Genomic DNA, 20,283 nt, shown 5'->3' with positions numbered 1-20,283 from the left:
AATTTAATGGGCCAAATTGCCAATTCAGGGATAAATAACTTACAAGTTTAGGGGGCAAATTACCCATAATATGCCAAAATGGGGTTATGCAAGTTCATGATTAATTTGACCATAAAATTAATTTATGTGTTAATTGTTCATTATTTACAAATTGAGGGGGTAAATTGCTACTTAAGTTAAAAGTTAAGTGGTGTAAGTTATTGAATAACAAAGATGAAGAGCATAAAATGTATATTGCCACTTGGACAACGCATTTGTTAGAACTAACTTAAAGTTATTTCTATATATCATAGATCAGCCCCCAACAACCAGCTTAAACAAGGATTACTATATACTCCCTCCGTCCCGTTTAAAAAGTCTCATATTCTATTTTGGGATGTCCCATTTAAAAAGTCTCATTACTATTTTTAGAATACTTTTCCATTGAATATCTCATTTTACCCTTATTTTAGTTATCTTAAAAGAGTTTTATGGAAAATTCTACTATCATTAATAGGGGCAAAACATGAAAAAACATGAAAAGACAAGGATAATTAATGTTTTCTTAATCTGTGTATAAAGTCAAATGGGACTTCTAAAGTGGGACGGAGGGAGTATTAATCTCCTAAAAAATAGTTAATTTTAGTTGACCAAATAATTATCTATGTTATACGTATGTATTAATAATAAGGTATAGAGACTTTATACGTTTGGTATCTCATGGATATATAATACAAGTACAAATGATATTTGATTATAAAATATCTTATTTTATTCTTAGAAAATGTACACAAATAGATGTTATTTTAATTGAAACTTATAATATTTTTTCAAACTCTAAAACAAAATAGAAAATAAAAAAGCTGTTTCAACTCCATTTTTTAATAACAAATTGCCCATTATCTAAATTTAATTTAGGCTTATAGATCATAATTAAGAATTATTCGATTATTGATTAAAATAATTAAAATTGGTGGAAATTTTTATACTCTTAATCATTGTGGTTGATGTATGATATAAGTAATACGAAATGAAAAATGAAATAGAAAAAGAAAAAGTAAAGTCCTTATGATTATGCTTGCTATATGGCTCCTATCAAATCATATAAAATCTTGGTTCCGGTGGCTTCTGCTTATACATTTTAAATTAGGGGCCTATAATTTGTAGATTTCTTACTTTGAGTTTACTAATACGATCTTAATTACATAACTTGTTTTGTATTATAAAAAACACAGTTAAGCTTTATTTTGCGTGTCAAAATTTGGTATGAAAATCAAACAAATTCAATTTTTTCATTTTAAAATAAAACACAATTAATTTGATATTTTGACTCGTTTTACAGCCTCATATGAGATGCCATAAATAAATTAGATCATTATATACAAATTTAAAATGAGGTGATATAAATTTATCAGAAAATTTAAAGTTAAAAGGATAAAAAGAGTTTAAATTAAATTTGAAAATGTTTGCTTTAAGTTAAATTTAATAGGTAAAATGAATCTTTATTAGCATTCTACTAAAATTGTGGGTTTAATTTATTTCACAAACATTTTTCTTTTTCATAATAAAAAAAGTTAAAGTTAGCTTCCGCAATAATGATAATAATAACCTTTATTAAGGATTCCTAATTAGGATTTCATATTAAGTAAATGTTGATAGCTAATTATGAAGAGTGCACAGTCGTCCATAATCATGCTTTAATTAGCACTAATCTGATTTCCTTTCAAAAAGAATATCTGAAAACAAGTCTCCATGTAGAGATCAACCAATTTTGTTATTTGGATTAAAAAAAATACAAATTTTGTTATTGGTTACATAAATCAATAAATTTTGTAATGGTTAATAATGATCTAAGGGCCAAAATAACTTGGGTTCAAAGTTAAAATCAATATTAATCTATTTCAATTTACATTACTTTCAGAGTTTTTTCATCATATAACTTTAGGATGTAAGATTCTTTATTATTTCGAACATTTAACTTAAAATTTTGATAAAGTAATATAATCAACAGCTTCAACAACTATTGGTATGAATTTTTTTCTATTTTTTTTACCATAACCTTCAATGAATGATTTAATTATTTTTAAAAATTTAGATGTTCGCTCTTGTGGTATTAAGAGTCTACACACGGTAAACCTCCAGGTGTCTTCACGGCTTACATTTCTTCTGTGTACCTGTTGGTGTGAAGGGTGATGATCTTTGCGGGTAGAGGAGTATCGGTTGATGCCCCGGTCACCCGTTGTGGGTTTTTTCTTTGTTACGTCGCTTGTTTGCAAACGATTCTTGCTTTCTTTTTTCTTTGGTACATTCTTGTTCCGGTGTCTCCTCCCTCCATCTACATTAATGCATTTTTGTGTCACCGCTATGATTTTCTGATAGGTTGGCTTTTTGGAATTAAGATTATCTCCTAGTATTCCCATTCGGGTTCATCACTTGTGTGCCTGCAAAACCGTATCACTGTTTAAGTCTTCTATTTTCATTGTTTCAATATTGAACCTCTAAATGCACAACCTATATTATTCTCCTTCCGCCTATTTACATTGGTAAAGCTTTTTCGAGTTCCTTTTAGGTGGTATGTTCATGAGGAATCTCATATTAAATTTCTTGGAGAATTGTATACATGTTCCAATGGTTTTGAATTGTCCTTAAGTCAAGTTGCGCTTTGAAAATAATTTAAGTGGTTTTTACGAAAATAGGCGATTTCATATTGTTTCCGATTTTTATCGAATTTTTTAAAAATTTAATTTGAGAAGCAGATATGCTCCTCATTTTTGGAGGAGCAGATTGATCCTCAGTGCTCCTCGCCTGAGGAGACGGTAGGCGGCATAGGCGGTTTTTGATGCAGATTAGGTTTAAGTTTAATTAATTTTAATTAGAATTTTAATGAGCTTTTTATACGATTAACCAACATTAGGTAATTGTTTACTTTTATACATGTCATACTTTCAATTTACTAAACTACCATGTACGGAGCCAATTTTAATTTTTATACGGATTCTATATATTCAACTTTAATAGCACAAAAAACATAATTTCATTTATATACTCTTTCTTGAGCATTCAATTTTCTCTCTCTGCACTCATGTTTCTTTCTTTCACTCACATGTCACCTCTTCTTTACCATTCTCCATTTCTCTGCTGCGCCGTCTTCCGCTGCGCCGTCTTCTGTTTTTTTGCTCCTTCGTCATCATTGTTGGAATATGCCTAGAATTCTAATTCCTATTTGTATTAGGACTCTATTAATGAAGTGTTTGGGAGAAGGATAACTTTGTTATCATTGGCTAATTAGGACTTATAAATCCAATTAGGATTAATATTCCTAATGCCATATAGATTATTTATTCACTATATATACACTACCTTATTCACCTTTTAGAATACACCAAAACTAAACACACAATGTAGACATTGATGTGAATAAGGGGAAAAGGGGTATGTGTGTGATGTGAGGAATATAAGTTAATTCTTACCCTTTGGGGTTACTTCTTGTAGAGAGAGAAACACTTTGTGGGTTTTTCTTCTAAGGACATATTTATTAGAGATGTTCTCGACTTGGTGATTCTCCACCAATTTGTATTCCTTTTGATGATTAGTGGATGGCCCGAATCTTTCGCTCGTGGATGTACGCTTTAAAGCAGAACCACGTAAATATCTTGTGTTATTTATTATTTTGCTATATTATTGTTTGTTGATCAAATCCATAATTAATATCTATCGAATGGTTTCGATTCCGCTGTACATACCAATCCGGTTAAGAACCGGTCACGACAATTGATACCAAAGGTACCAATCGGTATCAACGTTACAACAGTTATCATCATCGTCTTTGTCGTCATCTTTGCCAACGCCATCATCTTCTCTGCTCGTCGTCGTCATCTATTTGATTTCAGATCTACAATTTATTCATTGTTCTTCTTCTTCTTCCTTTTTATTGTCAGATCTACAATTGTTTTACTTTTTTTTTTCACCATTAAACATGTATAAAGATTATATTTCAAGAATATAATGCTAATTGCATGTTATGTAAAATAAATTCATGGTCATATGGAATAATTTTTTGTTATTTCTACATTTTTTTTTGTTTGATTGTATTTCTGTGTTTTTTATTTTACATCTCGATTTGTTGATGATGGTTGATTGCTGAATTATTATAATGTTATAGTGTTGTTGATTGTATGTTGATTTTGTGTTGATAATCAGTTTGTATTTCCTTGATTTTAACATTGGAAAATTTTATTCTAAAAAAACATTGGCAAATTAGATAATTTTGTCCATGAAATAAACTAAATAAAATAAAATTTAACTGAAACTAAATAATGATATGTTAGTATTATCATGTTGACATGTTGTTGATTTTTTGTTGATATTTTATTGATTGCACAGTTTTTCAAAAATATATGTTTTATTTTATTCTTTATGTTGTTTCGTTGTTGATTTATTATTGACATTATATTGATAAGTATTTGACTCTTTTTCATTTTGAATTTTATATTGGCATGTTGTTGATATACTGTTGATAACATATTGATTTTTCAATCATTGAAAGAAAAATAAAATTAGTCTTAAATTGTTGTATTGATGAGCTGTTGACATGCTTTCGATAATATGTTGATTGTTTTTAACTTAAATCAATCAATGTTCTCATTTTACAAACATCTTGACTAAATTAACATTAATTGTTGATATCATGTTGACATTATGTTGATAACTTATTAATATGATAATAGTAATTATACTAAAAAATAATAAAAGTAAACAAAATTCAAAATAAATGAACCAGATAAAAAATTTATCAGAGTAAGTACTCAAAACAATATAAAAAATAACAACAATAATTCAAATAAAAAATTAAAATCATCCTTACATATAAGAATAAAAAAATATTATACATACAAACAACATAATAGTTCGTAAATTAAAAAAATCTATTTCAAAACATTTTACTTCCTCAATTCTCTTCGCAGCTGCACAGTTCCTCCAACATTACTTGTATAATTATTTTCCGTCTTCTATCTCTCATACTTAACCAAGTTTTGACAAACTCGGGTACCAGAAACTTCTATTTTACAAAATAGCAAAGATGAAATACCTTAATAAATGCATTATATAAATTCTTTTCAGGTTCACTAAAAGGTTCCTTCTTCGAAAAATTAGAAGTTGACATAGTTTTAAGTGACTGTTACAATCAACATCATATCAACAACATGTCAACAAGTGAAAAGACAAAAATTAATAAGTCTTTCAAAAACAGAACAAAATAAGATACAAAATACATACAATAACAGAACATAAAACAATCACTACAAGTTAAACCACTACTAGAAATCAGGCATTTAGCGACGGATTTTTCCGTCGCTAAATGCCTAAAATCCGTCGCTAATATCAATTAGCGACGGATTACCGACGTACTCAGTCCGTCGGTGGATTTTTGGTCGCAAAAGTTTTTACCGAAAAAAACAAAAATTAGCGACGGATTTTATTTTAAAATCAAAAAAATTAATTAAAATCGTAAAATTAAATATTATTAATCAATAGTCCACCATAATCCACCCACCCGCGATAGACCATACACTGTCACCCACGCACAATTCTCGCAAACTACCCAACTTCTCAGTAGGTCACCCATCATTTAATTGCTCCCATCCAAAGCTCTTTAACTTTGGAGTTCCCCCACGCGCAACTCCATCTTAACCAAGTCAAACTCTTGCTACATATGTATGTATATTATATTTAAATATAATTAAAAGGAATAAATATTTACTCTCGTAATTTAGTCCCGCATTATAAAATAATTATTTTTTCATACTAATTATTTTTTAAATAAATAAATAATAAATAACTTTTTTTTAATAATTATTTAAAATAAAACAATAAATTAATTATTTTTAATGATTAATTATTTTTAATAAATAATTATTTTTAATAAATAATTATTTTCTAATTAATTAATATTTTTTATTAATTAATATTTTTTTAATAAAATAGGACTTTTAGCGACAGATAGTTTAATCCGTCGCTAAAAGTGATACATTAGCGACAGATTAATCTATCCGTCGCTAATATATATACTTTTAGCGACGAATTAAAAAATCTGTCGCTAACAGTGCAATTTTTATTGGCAGGATTCATCCCGCCATTTTAGCGACGGAATTTCCGTCGCTAAATTTGGCGGGATTCATCCCGCCAATTTTTATTAGGATTTAGCGACGGATATAAACTATGTCGCTAAATCCGTCGGTAAAATCCGTCGCTAAACTCCGTCGCGATTAAGCAGTTTTCTAGTAGTGAACAAAATTAACTATACAAAGTAAAATCAAATGAATAATACTTTCATCGATTTTTTGACCGAGGATTTTTCATGTTCAAAAAATTCAACATAAACTTCTCTTCGCACCAGCGCCTATCTTCTTTCGTTGTTTCGAATGAAACATGCTTCCAGTGCACAGTAACTGAAATTATAAATCATAAAACTTAAAAAAAAAACCTAATTCATGATTTAAATCTAAAAACAACAAACAGATGAAAAAAAACATAATTATTAGAAATCGAATTAACTACAAAATCAAAGACAAATTAAAAAAATAATTAAATTACAAAACCTAAAAATAAAAACTAACCTAAATCAAGTAAAAAACAACTACAAAACATTTGAATCGTAAATAATAATTAAATTAAACATGTTAATTAACAAATTCATGAACCAATAAGAACAGAGCACTAAAAAATTGAAAAACAAATTTACAATTATTTAACCACAATCGAGAACGGTAAAGACGAACCGTGGACAAGATTACGGAGACGGACGAGCAAGGTATGAAGTATTGGAGATGGAAAATGAAGATCGTGAATAAGAGCGGAGAAAGTAATTGTCGAGTCAAAGAGAAAAAAATCATAGAAAAGAAAAAAATTGAATAAACATTGGTATGTTAAGAAGAAAAGTTTTTTTTTTCTCTCCCCTCTCTCAAATAGAAAACTCTAGCCGTCAAACGTTTCTTTTTTGTTTTTCGCTTCGGCTGCCGTCAATGGTTTATTTTTGCCGTTGGGGTAGCCATTTCTTTTTTATTGCTTTAAAATTAAATAAATGACCGACTCCTTTTCATTTTTTTTGTTTTGGTTGGTAAATCTATCGACGAGGCGCATCAATTTCAATAGATATACAAATAAAAAATCAGAGATGGATCAAGCCCTTTCAAGATTGAAGATGAAATCGTTATAGGTTATATTAATTTTTTTTTATAACTACTTTACAGTGATTGTCTTTCTTTTTTGAAAGTTTTGTTGTTCTTTCGATATGAAAGATTTGTTGTTTTTTATGAAGAGTTTGTGAGTCTTTTGTTAGATAAAAAAGGATTGGATCTTATTGTGTTAGAGCGGTTATGTAATTTTGATTTTGTTTTGTAAGGCGATCTGCGAATCAAGGTTTATATCTTGTTCCATGTCAGGTCATTGGAAACGGTTGTACCCTTTCTGAATTCTTACACCTGTAACTGCTCTTTATTATTAATGAAAGATTATTCGATTGTCAAAAAAAAAAGTTGGTAGGTAATGTAACTTATACACTTTATCGTATAAAAGTAATTGGGCTACAAATTTATGTATTTCACATAAAAAGCTCAATTTTAATTAGTATTAAATTAGAATTAATTAGGTTTAAATTTTTTAATTAGTTAATCCCTCTCTTTTTTATGTCAGAGGAGCCTTTTTGATACGAAAATGAAAGTTGCGGGTTTTTTTTTATACGAAAACGCTAGTTGTGGGTTTGTTTGACCTAAAAGTCTCCAAAATGACTCATTTGATATTTCGTGCCAAGTTGAGGGGTGAATTGATCCTTTGTTCAAAAAATATTTATATTTTTAAATTTTAACTTGGTGTAACAGTTTTTAAATTTTTAAAATCAGTGCAAATCAGCCCTTTTAATTAATTCTGTTTATGTTTCCGTTAACGTAAGAGCTTGTTTTTGCACCAGTATTATAAACAGTGGCGGAACCAGGACATTAATTTAGGAGGGTCGAAATTTTACGTTCGGCTATTTAAAAAAAATAAACTGTTGTAAAACAATTTAAATGTGTTAATTTTCAGTTGTAGAACCGCCCCTACAGAGAAAAAATCGCCCCTAACACATGTAGGGGCGGTTTCTAGGGGCGGTTATAACCGCCCCTACGGAAAAAAAAATCCGAGAAATCTATTTTTTTTTTATTTTTTCCCGGCGAGGAGGGTCGGCCGACCCTCTTCGACCCTCCCTAGTTCCGCCCCTGATTATAAATTTAAAATCGAGTCGAACTATATTAGAATTTGAAAACATAAATATTCATTTTTTAACAATTAAAGGGCTTATATACATCTTAAACTTATTTTTTATATATTTATAAAAAATAAAATGTGTTTTCAAAGGAAAAGAATTGGGGGAGTGGCCAGGACCCCACTTGGACAAGCCTGGCTCCCGCCATGACCCCATCTGGACAAGCCCCGGCTCCGGCCCTGGCATATTGAAACTGGCTATAATAGCCGGTTTTAAAATTAGAATTTCAAATCTAAATCGAACTTATCCAATCCACACTACTGCCCTTTCTTGCTCTTTCTTGTTTTTGTCTATCCCATCAATCATTTTCTACGAACCCTACATCTCTCTTTCCTACCCTATCACCCATCCCCCATCTCATCTCATCACATGTCACAATCTTATACTAATTACTAAATATTTTTCCTTTTAATTAATTCTATTAAAAATTAAAAAATTCATTTAATAAAATTCATTTTTTTATCTTTTATTTAAATCAATAGGAATCGAGATCAAAACCGATCAATTCCAAACCGTCATTCGGGCAGTTTCATGCCGGTTCCACATAAGTTAAAACCGTGAACCCTGTCCGGACTAACCACAACTATTAGCTACAAGTGATAACTAAAAATTAAATAATTTTTTATTAATTGTTGGAACGAGTCAATATCTACTGGCAGGCAGCAATAATATGTTCCCCTGAATAAACAAATAAAGTACATGAACATTCCTGGAAAAGGAATCAAAGCAAATTCACCATGAGGAAAAAAAGAACAAATATTATAAAAATGAAGATTAATTAATATTTTAATCTTTACAAGTCCTTATATAATGCCCCTGCAAATTTGTCATAACCAACAACATCCCCAGCTACAGATCTAGCTAGATAATTAAGAACAGAGAAATAAGAAAATGTGGGGCGGTTCAGCAGTAACAGTAGCTATGGTGATTGCAGAGTTCATAGAAATGGGAATTAGTACGGTCATGAAGGCAGCCATGAGCAGAGGCATGAGTCAATTTGTGTATATGTTTTATTCAAATGCCTTGGCTCTCTTTATCCTTATTCCTTCTTCCTTCATCTATTACAGGTATCTATTTATTACATAATTCAACATTATTTCATTCTCATATCCTTTTCTCTCTCTAAATCCTTTTCTCGGATTCAATAAATTTCATGGTTACTGAATTATAAGTTTTTTACACTTCGATTATTATAGTTTTGTTTTTTATAATTTAATCATTCAAAATATTTCGTCTTTCTGACTTTTTTTTTGTTTATGGTTCAAACATTCAAAATTATCAAACTTAATTTATTTTTTAATTTTCAGTTTCAATTATAGTCATTTTTTACATTAGAGCGAAAAAGCCTTTCATATTATTTCAATTTGTCTTTTAACTATAAGAAATCCAAAAAAATATGGTACTTTTCAATAATGAAGCCTTTATATTTTGGATAATCCAAATTCTGTTTTTCAACAACATGTCACTTAGATTATAACATGATTGTTCCGTTTGCCACTTCTTGTGGCTTTTTTTATAAAAGATCCAATTCATAAAAAAAAATGTCACTTGTTTTAGCCTTTGGGAAAAAGAAAAAACATGTCATTTGGTAAATTTAGACTATTCGATTTTTATCAGGCCGATAAAAAAGTGTATAATTTTTTCGTTGATGATTGGAATTACGATAATGACATTTTGTTTTGAAAAAATATAAGTCAAGTAATTAAAATATAAAAAATGAAACCATGATGGTAAAGGAAGTATAAAAAAATTAAAAAAATTATAGCATTAAAAAAAATTATCCCTCCTTCTCTCTCTCTATTCATTAAATATCATTTTTTTTTTAATAATATTCATTAAATATCCTTTGTTGAATTTATATGCAGAAATAGACCTCTGCCTAAAATCACAGGCTCCATCATCTCCAGAATCTTGTTTCAAGCTATGCTAAGGTTTTTTTCTTCTTTTGCTCAAGTTTCAAATAATTAAACAAATTAACTATGAGTTCATTATATATAATAATGATATTTAATATATATTTATATATGTATTTGCAGTTGTGGTCTACAAATAACAATGAACACCGGGGTAAAATATGGTTCTCCAACTTTATATGCGGCCATGACCGATCTTACACCAGCTTTCACTTTCTTGATAGCCGTTATTTGCAGGTGTGTATTTTTTAATTACTACCTCTATAAAATAATTTATTTTATTTTTATAAATTTAAATAGTAAATTTTTTTAATATAATTATAATTTCAGAATAGAAAAGCTAGAATTGAGATTGCAAAGCAGCCAAGCGAAGTTGATAGGGACAATAGTGTCAGTGGGAGGAGCCTTATTTGTGACATTGTACAAAGGCCAGCCCATCGCACTAAGTCTTGGATTAGAAACAAGCTCACTACATGGCCCATTGCTACGCATCATCGCATCAAACTGGGTCTTAGGAGGCATTTTATGTGCAGCCAGTGCTATGATCTTAGCCCTATTATTAGTTGTCCAGGTACATATATTTCTAACATTTTCAAAATGTTGTCATTATTATACGTATCAGTGTTTGAAAAACCGAACTGGTGATCGAACTGGTTTTTATTTTAATGTAGTGGCGGTGTATGATCATTACTTATAATATCTATATATGCAGACTTGGATTTTGGAGGACTACCCAGCAGAGTTGATGGTGACATGCATCACTTGCAGCTTTGTTACAATGTTATCAGCAATTGTGGCTGTAATTGCAGACAACAATCTCAATGCTTGGATACTAAAGCCTGATATAGGGTTGATTGCTATCTTATGCTCGGTACGTAATTGCAAATAAAGCATATATAATTCCATTTAGGATTAATCGTAAAACAAATCATAAATTTTAGCGTGTTTTATAGTTATAGCGTGAACTTTAAAACTTGATAAAAATATGTCACCATTTTTTTACTTTTTTGGCAAACCGGGATACTTGCCTATTTATTGTTAAAAATGATGGATGTTGGAGCAACGTATATTCCAGTGTCCACACCAGTGTCTCTTCAATAAAATATAATTCGGTGTTCTCCTTTGCCAAATTATGAAAGTTAATGAACTTTAAAACTTGACAAAAATATGTTACTGTTTTTTTTTATTTTTTTGGCAAATCGTGATACTGGCCTATTTAATGTTGAAAATTGATGGATGTAGGAACTATATTTGTTAGTGTTCACATTGGTGTATCTTCAATGAAAAATAATTCAGTGTCCTCCTTTATCAAAACATGAAAGTTAATGGCTGAAGTTACCGAATTTTAAAGTTCATGTTTTACTTATAAATCACATTAAAATTTGGGATTTAATTTAACATCAACTTTTCTATTTATCCGCTTTAATCCATTACAATAAAAGGTGACATTGGTGAATTTTGCAGGCAATTTTGGGTGTAACTATTCGAAGTGTAATATGTGCGTGGGCATGCCGCAAGGAAGGGGCCCTCTTTACTGCCATGTTTAAGCCACTTGGGATGATAATTGCCATTATTTTAGGGGTTTCTTTTCTCGGGGATTCTCTCTATTTTGGAAGGTATTATTCTCTTCAAAAATACAAATTAATTCGCTTTTACTGTATTAAATACAAATTTCATTCGCTTTTACTGTATTAAATACATCACATTTTATTAAAAAATCAGAAAGTTAATCGAAAAAGTTTTATGAATAAAATTGTAGTCTAGAAATTAGGAATCACACCCAAAATAATTAAAAAGATTAAAAAAATAAAATAAGGTGATGCTACCAATTAGAATGTGGTATTTTAAATAAAATGTATATTAAACAGATTGGGACGGAGAATATATATGATTTTATGATTATTTTGATAAAATCATGCCCCAATGTGATCATGTCCATCCCCATCAGTTGTTAACCAGTCACATAATAATTAATTTTTAGTTATAGATATGTCCCTATCTATACCTAAAGATGTTGTATAAAATTATGCAAGTCTTATTAATTTATGGAAATTTCAATATGTACTACTACTCCTTTTCTATTGAGTGTATTTATGCAAGTATGGATGGAGTAGTTAGATTAATGAGATTGGGTATCTCTCATATAAAATTAATTAATATTTATTAGATATTAATTAATTGTTTCATAAGTCACTTGATTTAAAATATATTTTCCAGCGTAATTGGATTCAATCAGTTGCCATTTAATTAATTATTATGGATGACTACTATTTATTTGATTTGTGTATATGAGGTCTAAAATAATTAAAAAGTGTAATCTCCTTTATTTGCAGTGTAATAGGAGGAATTATAATATCCCTTGGATTTTATACTGTGATATGGGGAAAAGCTCAAGAAGATAAAATGGATGAAGATGAAAAAGATGAGAACTATGACTCATCATGCTCTCCCAAAGTCCCTCTTTTGAAGAACAAAAATGAGGATAATGTATAGAAAATTTTCAATTATCAATTGTCAAAGCCTATTTTACCAGCTTTGTTAGCAGCCCATCTCTATTAAAATTGGAGCTGTCTTGGAAAATCCAAGTGCTAGGCCTACTTTTTATACTTTTGCATGGCACTTCAGGTCACATTTGTGATTTGAGTGAACAAAAATAGTGAGCTAAGTTCAATATGATGTAGCCCGAAAAGTTAATTCAGAGGCGATTTGTAAGAAAGAAAATTATAATCGATAATTTCTTCATATCAACCAAGATTTAAAATTAAATTTGTTCTCTAAAAATGTTTACTTCTTCGATCAACTCCGACCAGAGCGGTTGCACTTGTCCGCCCGTGAGTGACTCGAGCATTGGCTAACGCCGCTTCTCCTTCTTGTCGAGAGTAGTAGTGAGTCGAAGAAAATGCATTTGAGCATGATTAGCAATTTCGGTTGCAGTTCTTGTAGTTAGTTAGTTTCTTGAAATGTCTCTTCAAGCTCCTTTTCTGAACTTTGCAAGCCCTGTTGCAAAGGATCCATGTTCCTCTTCTGTTCATCAGAACATTTATGAGATAAAGTAGAAACAAAATCATATATCATTTTTCAAAAGAACAAGCTAGTAACGTAATGAATTGCAAGAATTAAATCATAAAGAAAAAATAAACACAACTTTAATATAATCTTTTCTCGTGGCGATTCAATGATCCGACCAAGTTTGAATACCATTTAAAATACTAAAAGAACCAAAGAGGTGCAATATTTTTCTATATATATACAAATGTTGTTATTTTCTTAACTGGAATCTAAATCTGCCTCGTACATCCGTTGTATGGTGGCATTTAGATCGCCATCCCTCATCGAGAGCCATTGATCTTCATAAGCAAATTTGTGCCTCAGCCTCTCAAGCTTAGGCGTAGACAGAACACGAGAGAAATATTTCATTTTCGGGCAGTTTGCCACAGTCACTTCCTCCAAATACGGAAATGTAAAGGTGCAATCAGCTGAACAGAAACTTGTGAGGTTATCTAAGCCAACAAGTACCAAATCTGTCAATTTGTTGAAAACAATCTCTGCTGTTGTTGTCTCATTGTCTTTTTCGTCATCCGCGGCTATTATTTCTGTCAACTCGCCACATTTTTCAACCCGCATCTTCACGAGTTGCACCATAGATTTGGCCACTGAAGGTGTCACTAGTGTCTTTAAGCTATTGCACTGAAGTACTTGTAAACTAGTTAGATTTTGGAAAGTTGCTGAAGGTGGTGCTAGCTTAATCAACTTGTCACAAAACTGAACCTCCAGAGTTTGAAGAAATGATGAGTTCACTTGCGTGTCTAGTTGCCATATTTTCTTTAAATCATGTAAACTTTCAAGCTCCAAGTGTTTTATTGGTGGGAATTTCTCCCCCGAAGCTTCGCCCTTGCTATTTACTAATTCACAGTAAAACAAAACTTGAAGAGAAGAAGTACTTCTCAAAACAAGTGTCTCCAGATTTTGTAAGCTTTGAAGGAAATCGATAAGAGAAGCATGTGATTCTTCCGGTAAGGATATCAGCTCTAGAAATTTTGGTCTGAAAAAGAATTCTAATGACAATTGCCATTTAATTATCATTGTTATCTCTTTTCCGTATAATGTCAACCTTTTCAAGTTTGGTAAAACCTGCAAAACAACAAAAACAGAACAGTACCATAGTTAGAATTCGTTGCATTCGAATGACTAAGAGTATAATCCGTTCCAAAAGCTTGCGAATTGTTAATGAATCCAAGGATACATTTAATGGTGATGAGTTAAATAGTTTTAAAACATGTGACTGAATGAAGCAGAACTTGTTGTAATGAAGTGAACCATCCAATACCTTGATAGCAACAAGAAGTGGTTGAATAACCGAGACATCATCTGCAGAACTAAAATCTTCCAAAGCAAATGCCATAACCTGGTCACAACCAAAAATCTCCAATGCTTCTAACCTTGGCATTTCTGCAGTGTGCTTCCCTGGATAGAAGCTTCTCATATTCGGTAGATTTTGAAGTTTCAAGAAGGTTAGTCGAGGAAATATGAAACGAGGGGCTGCTAATTCCATATCTCCTTCCGCAACCGCGACAATTTCATGCATCCAGCAATCTCTTATTGCAAGCTCTTCTAGTACTGGAAGAGCTTCGGCTACGGAGGCTGGAAAGATAAATTTAAGAGCTTCGCAGTCTGAAACACTTACGAATTGAAGATTGTGGAAGCTGAAATTTCCTCTTGGATCCTTACTCCAGATATACTTTAGATTGTGCAAACCACTTAGATGCAATTCTGTCAATCTAAATGCTACTGTTTCGACCCGATTTTGTAGCTGAAATATCTGTTCTAGTGAAGAACAATCACTTACACACAGCTTCTCTAATTTCTGGAATGTAGCCACGGCGTTGGATGGAAAAATAGCATGTAGATTCTCACAACCTCTGAGTATCATTGTTGTTAATTTTCGAAACGATGCAGGACCCAGTTGACTACTGAATACAGTTTGTAGTTGATCGATGTTGGAGAGTGCAAGTTTCTCCAAGTTAGGGAATTGAACCTGCAATGCCAATCATTTCAGTTTGTTGAATGTTAAAAATGTGAGCTAGCATTTAAAGATGACGAGAAAGATACACATATATATATCACATATACATATTAGCTTTTGTATGTGTTGTGCCTACAAAAACAAAGATAACTGTCTCCAGGTAAAGCAAACAAAAGGAGACGAAACAATAACCTTGGCGTTGAAGAAAGATTGGATGTCGGCGTTGTATCTCTCTGCGGAGTTTGAATCATCGGAAATGTATACGAGCGTCTTTAATGCATGGCAGTTATTTACCGAAAGTTTTTTCAAAGATGGACATTCAAGAAGATAATTTGCAGTGCAGAAACTCGAAACCTGTGGTAGATTTTTAATCTTTAAAAGCTCCAGATTAGGGAAGGTAAGCAAGATATTCCCACGCTTCTCTTTTTTTGCTTCTTCTCCTATGCCTACTATCCGATCCATGAATTCACAATCGAATATCTCAAGTTTTTTGAGTCGCAGAAAACTTTTAACCATTTGAGCTGTGAATGCGTACTTTAAATGCTGGCAATTCGCTATGGTCAGACTTGTCAAGTGTGAAGATGTTGTGGACAATCGTCTGTGCCATATGGTTTTGCAGAAAATTGATGATACTTTCAGGTCCTCCAAGTTGGGTATTCTACACGCGTGTAGAATACTTTATGTCATTACAAGCAAACAATTATGTTTTAGTTAATCGAAATTAAGCAATAAAGTACATATTATACTAGTGCTGATAGCGTAAGAATTAAATCTGGTTCGTTTCAAGATCAATGCATGAACATACCATTGTTTCGAAAAGTGGCAATGAACCTGTGACACTATTTTCTAACCCCATGGAGCAAAAGCTAACGAGTCTTGGTAAACCTTCTAATGTTATAGAGCGAAGCTGAAAGAACTCAAGTGCTTCGTTTTTGGCATCATTGACAGCAACAATCTCCTCCACGTTTTGGCAATCAGATACTTCAATTTCTCGGAGTTGAGAAAGGCCTCTCATCATGGTATATGACAAGATATTATTCAACTTATTGCAGCTTTTGACTTTCAAAGTCCTTAAATTGACGAAAGAACCTGCTGCAAGCTGGCCATGACAGATTTTCTCCAGATTCATCAAATTCTCTAGGGACAAGGACTGCAGAATGGGAAAAGCAACACCTGAAACATACTCTATTGAATCAACGATGTATGTAATTTGAGTGCCATTTTGGACGTGAAGATGCTTTAATACTGGAAATCCATCTATATTAAGATCATACAGTATTGTCCTAGCTCCCTTAACTTCATCTAAAAATAGATCCTCTGCATTCGGCAGCATCCTAAACCAACGTAAATGAATCCTCCTCGTATTGAGCTTGACCTTGAGCATTCTTGAGATTTCATCACTGTCATTGCCATTGGAATCCCAGTCCCAGTCTTCTCCGATCAGTATTCTATATCTTTCCAACCTCTCGGAGAAAAGGCCTCCGGGTAATAACTTGGCATTGCGAACATGAATCTCCAGAGTTTTCAGGCGGGGCAAGTCGTCCAACTCTTCAAGGCTTGCATTACTCGAAGTGTCCCATTGGTCAAAGCTGTTTGCCATGTATAATTCTTGTAACTGAGACAGCTTTGCTAAGACATATCTTGGAATCGTTTTGAGTTTGTAACAATGGCTCAAGTCTAACAACTTTAACCTCTCCAATGACCCTAATTCTATGGGCAGCTCAGAAATATCAGAGCCAGCAAAGGAAAGAATTTCTAGATTCGATAAGTATGTAATGTTAGATACACCGAACAAACTGCAACGATTTAAACACAAGGTATGAAGGTTTTCTAGCATGTCTAATGATAAAGGCAGGACTGAGAAACTCATCCCTGAGAGATCCAACACTTTTAGTTGTGGAATTGCTTTAAAAAATGAATCATGGATCCTTAATGAATGATCTTTAGAATGAATTAAAAGAAACGCTAATTTTGGGCATTCTAACCATTCAGGAAGCTGAGGAGCTTCACAGCAAGGCAAAGAAATCACTGTCCAGCTCTCGGACGAGTAATGATGACTATCTAGCCATTCGTTTGATCTTATGCGGCCTCCTCTGATATGGCCTCTCTGCCGGGATGCGATTGATACAGCAACATCTTGAACAACAAGATTCATTTTCACAGATCCATTCCTTTCACCATCTTCTAGCAAACTATGTTCTTTGAGCTCTCTAATCAATGCACGTAATCTATTCCTCGCTTCATCGACTGTATAAACTCTCCGTAACAAGCCCAGACCAAGGCTGTACTTTAACAAGTCTTCCATCAAAATACTGGACTGCCCAAGCAGACCACAGAGGATGAAAAGTGACTTTACTTCATCTCCAGCCAAAATATTGTAACTCAGCTCTAGACTTGAGTATACTCTATCCTGTACACCATCTTCATCCGCCCTAGAAAGCTGCAGTAAGGCATCCTGCCATTCATGTAAACTCTTATATTTCAAAGATTTTGCAACCGTTACAATCAAAAGGGGCAAACCCGCACATCTTCTCGATACTTCAGCTGCTACAGAAACCAAACTCGGATTTCTTACTGTATCGCCGACCATCTTCTCGAATAAATTCCAAGCCTCTAACTCTGACAGAACCTCCAGAGAAAAGATTTTATCTGCACCCATGTCCAAGATTGTGCGGCGATTTCTCGAAGTCAACAAGATTTTAGTTTTACATTCATTTTCACAAGGAATACCTATTTCCTCAACATGAATTGGACTCCAAATATCATCAAGAATTATTAGGATATTTGTCTGCATGCTCATCCTCATGTGCAAACGGGAAGCTCTAGCTTCTACAGACATCTCATCCAAGTTCAGGCCGAGCATCTCAGCTATCTGCCCTTGAATTCTTCGGACATCCGGGTTTTGACTCACCGAAACCATAACGACACACTCAAAAAGCTTTCGTTCTTGAGCCTGTCTAGCGACTTCCTTTGCTACCATAGTCTTACCCACACCTCCCATCCCAAAAATCCCAATTCTGATGATTTCAGGATCAGTTAAGGCGTCCATGATTTCTTGTAAAAATTTCCGCCTGGAAGGTAATGACTCTGATTGATTCACAGCAATTGAGGCAGGTAATATTCGGGGTGCAGCAGGTTGAGAGATTCTACTAAAGTTAGATTGAGAATGGAGATTGTCAAGGATCGAAATCCACTTGTCAGCTTTCTTGGTGAGCTCGTAGCGGCTACAAAGTCCGATAAAACACTTGTTTTTCGCTGCTTCTTCTTCAACGCCTCGGATAAATTCTGTAACCTCTGCAGTAGTTTTCTCTGCAGAGCACAACCAACTGAGAACATGCTCGTCGATCAGTTCCGCATTCCTCTCGGAAGCTTCAACAGAATATCGCAACCTATCCCTTGTGTATTGCAGCTTCTCGACCTCATCCTCGAGATTTTGAACCTTGTCCTCGTACTTGAAAGAATTAGTGATCAGTAAACAGAAGGGGGCATTGGTGAACTTTAGAGCCATTACTGTAGGAGGAGGACTGAGAGCAAAAGCTAGTTTAGTGAAGAAAAGAGCAGGCACTGAACTTGAAACAAAAATACAAATCTTGAAAATGTAGGACTATTTCGGGGTGTAAAGAAGAGAGAACCAATTTTATCCCTGCTTCAACTATCACTTTCACCCACTACTCTTTTTGTTAATATTCTAATTGTTATTACAATGTTTATTTATTAATTTTATTATTATGATTATTTGTTAAATTATTGCTGTTGTCTTATTATTATTTTATGTATCTATATATTTGTATATTTTATGAATTTATCTATACTTTTTTTGATATTTATTACCGTTATATATTATTGATGTTTGAGATCAATATGTATTATTGGTGTTTAGGACATTAAAATTATCTATATATATATTTATGTATTGTTACTGTTAATTTAAAATGATAACCTATAAATCAATAAATTGTATATATTATTTTGATGTATTAAATTTATAATATATTTTTATTATATAAAAATAATAAATTTTATTTAATAATAAATTTTTTTGGAAAGAAGTTTTAATCGTTTAAATTTTTTCTTAAGTTCATACAACAAAAAGAAGGATATTTTTATAATGCTCATCACAAACAAAGATAAGGTAAATATTTACACTTCCCTTCCTTTCTTACACATACCCTTCCTTACGCTTCCATTACTTACACTTCACCTCACCCCATCCAAACAGAGTGTTAAGGTTGGTAACTAGTACTTCCAGGGGAAATTTTAACCGCCCTTACAAGAAAAAAAAACGCCCTTATCACTTGTAGAGGCAGTTTTGAAGGGCGGTCATACATGAAAAATTGCATTTTTAAATTTTTTCTGACAAGGATAGTTTGCCGACCCTCCTCGATCCCCCGGAATACGCCCATGATGGAAGAGGTTGAAGAAGATATGTAGAGTTTTGTAATTTTCTTTGTTAAACCTTACAGTAAAGTTTAGTACAAATGAAATGGTTAACCTTTCAAAAAAATTCCAAATTCAACACTCGGTTAATAGTCATTCGCCGTTTTTGAATTTTAGATCCTTGGTCAACAAACTCCGTGAATTTCCATTTCAACCACTAAATCTTATGAGTTTTGATTTGGAATTCATTTTCAACTGGTAAGAGATTTGATTTGGAAGCTAGTAAACTCCTTACTGTCTATTTTTAATTAACACCATTAAAATCCGCTAACGTGACATTAAAAAAAATAAAACACATACAAATAAGCAATCAAAATATCCTAAAAATCAAAATACCCAAAATACCCTTAAAATCTGAAAAAAAAAACAAAACTAATAACCTACAACTACCGCCACCTCTAACTCCAATCATCACCGTCTCCTCCACTTTAGCCATTATCATCCTCCTCTACACTAGTCACTGTCAATGCCCTCCTCAATTCCAGTTGTGTTCATCTAAGTTAATCGTTCTTAGAGGACAAACTTATATACGTTCGTCGTCTGAGGAGGAAGAACTGGGTTCGTCTAGTTAGTCCTCTGAGGAAGACGAGTTGAGTTTGTCCTCGGTCCCTCTTTCTCAGAGGACGAATCCA

At 32.4% G+C, this 20,283-nt stretch overlaps 2 protein-coding genes across 2 annotated transcripts; one reads left to right on the top strand and one right to left on the bottom strand.

Annotated features, from left to right (window-relative positions):
• The first annotated feature begins 9,001 nt into the window (after positions 1 to 9,001).
• On the top strand, positions 9,002 to 12,939 carry LOC126680169 (WAT1-related protein At3g28050-like). Its single transcript, XM_050375225.2, has 7 exons — positions 9,002 to 9,345; positions 10,144 to 10,209; positions 10,315 to 10,428; positions 10,522 to 10,762; positions 10,904 to 11,062; positions 11,656 to 11,807; positions 12,525 to 12,939. Exons 1-7 carry the CDS (start codon positions 9,170 to 9,172, stop codon positions 12,682 to 12,684), a joined length of 1,068 nt encoding a protein of 355 aa, XP_050231182.1. The 5' UTR covers positions 9,002 to 9,169; the 3' UTR covers positions 12,685 to 12,939.
• A 368-nt stretch (positions 12,940 to 13,307) lies between these two features.
• On the bottom strand, positions 13,308 to 18,812 carry LOC126681413 (disease resistance protein At4g27190-like). Its single transcript, XM_050376953.1, has 4 exons — positions 15,982 to 18,812; positions 15,407 to 15,890; positions 14,519 to 15,226; positions 13,308 to 14,322 (listed from the first exon to the last, which is right to left on the bottom strand). The coding sequence occupies exons 1-4, from the start codon at positions 18,720 to 18,722 to the stop codon at positions 13,459 to 13,461; spliced, it is 4,797 nt and encodes a 1,598-aa protein (XP_050232910.1). The 5' UTR covers positions 18,723 to 18,812; the 3' UTR covers positions 13,308 to 13,458.
• Positions 18,813 to 20,283: the final 1,471 nt, after the last annotated feature.

Source organism: Mercurialis annua, linkage group LG5 (genome assembly GCF_937616625.2).
Source record: "Mercurialis annua linkage group LG5, ddMerAnnu1.2, whole genome shotgun sequence".
Lineage (NCBI taxonomy): Eukaryota > Viridiplantae > Streptophyta > Magnoliopsida > Malpighiales > Euphorbiaceae > Mercurialis > Mercurialis annua.
This window is presented reverse-complemented; position numbering and strand designations above follow the sequence as displayed.

Excerpts from the sequence above, each read along its gene's own strand:
- LOC126680169 (XM_050375225.2), top strand. The coding sequence starts at position 9,170 with ATGTGGGGCGGTTCAGCAGTAACAGTAGCTATGGTGATTGCAGAGTTC. Across the intron at positions 9,346-10,143 it reads TCTTCCTTCATCTATTACAG|AAATAGACCTCTGCCTAAAA; the intron begins GTATCTATTTAT and ends ATTTATATGCAG. Across the intron at positions 10,763-10,903 it reads CCCTATTATTAGTTGTCCAG|ACTTGGATTTTGGAGGACTA; the intron begins GTACATATATTT and ends CTATATATGCAG.
- LOC126681413 (XM_050376953.1), bottom strand. The coding sequence starts at position 18,722 with ATGGCTCTAAAGTTCACCAATGCCCCCTTCTGTTTACTGATCACTAAT. Across the intron at positions 15,891-15,981 it reads CTTGAAACGAACCAGATTTA|TATTCTACACGCGTGTAGAA; the intron begins ATTCTTACGCTA and ends AATGACATAAAG. Across the intron at positions 15,227-15,406 it reads AATCTTTCTTCAACGCCAAG|GTTCAATTCCCTAACTTGGA; the intron begins GTTATTGTTTCG and ends TTGGCATTGCAG.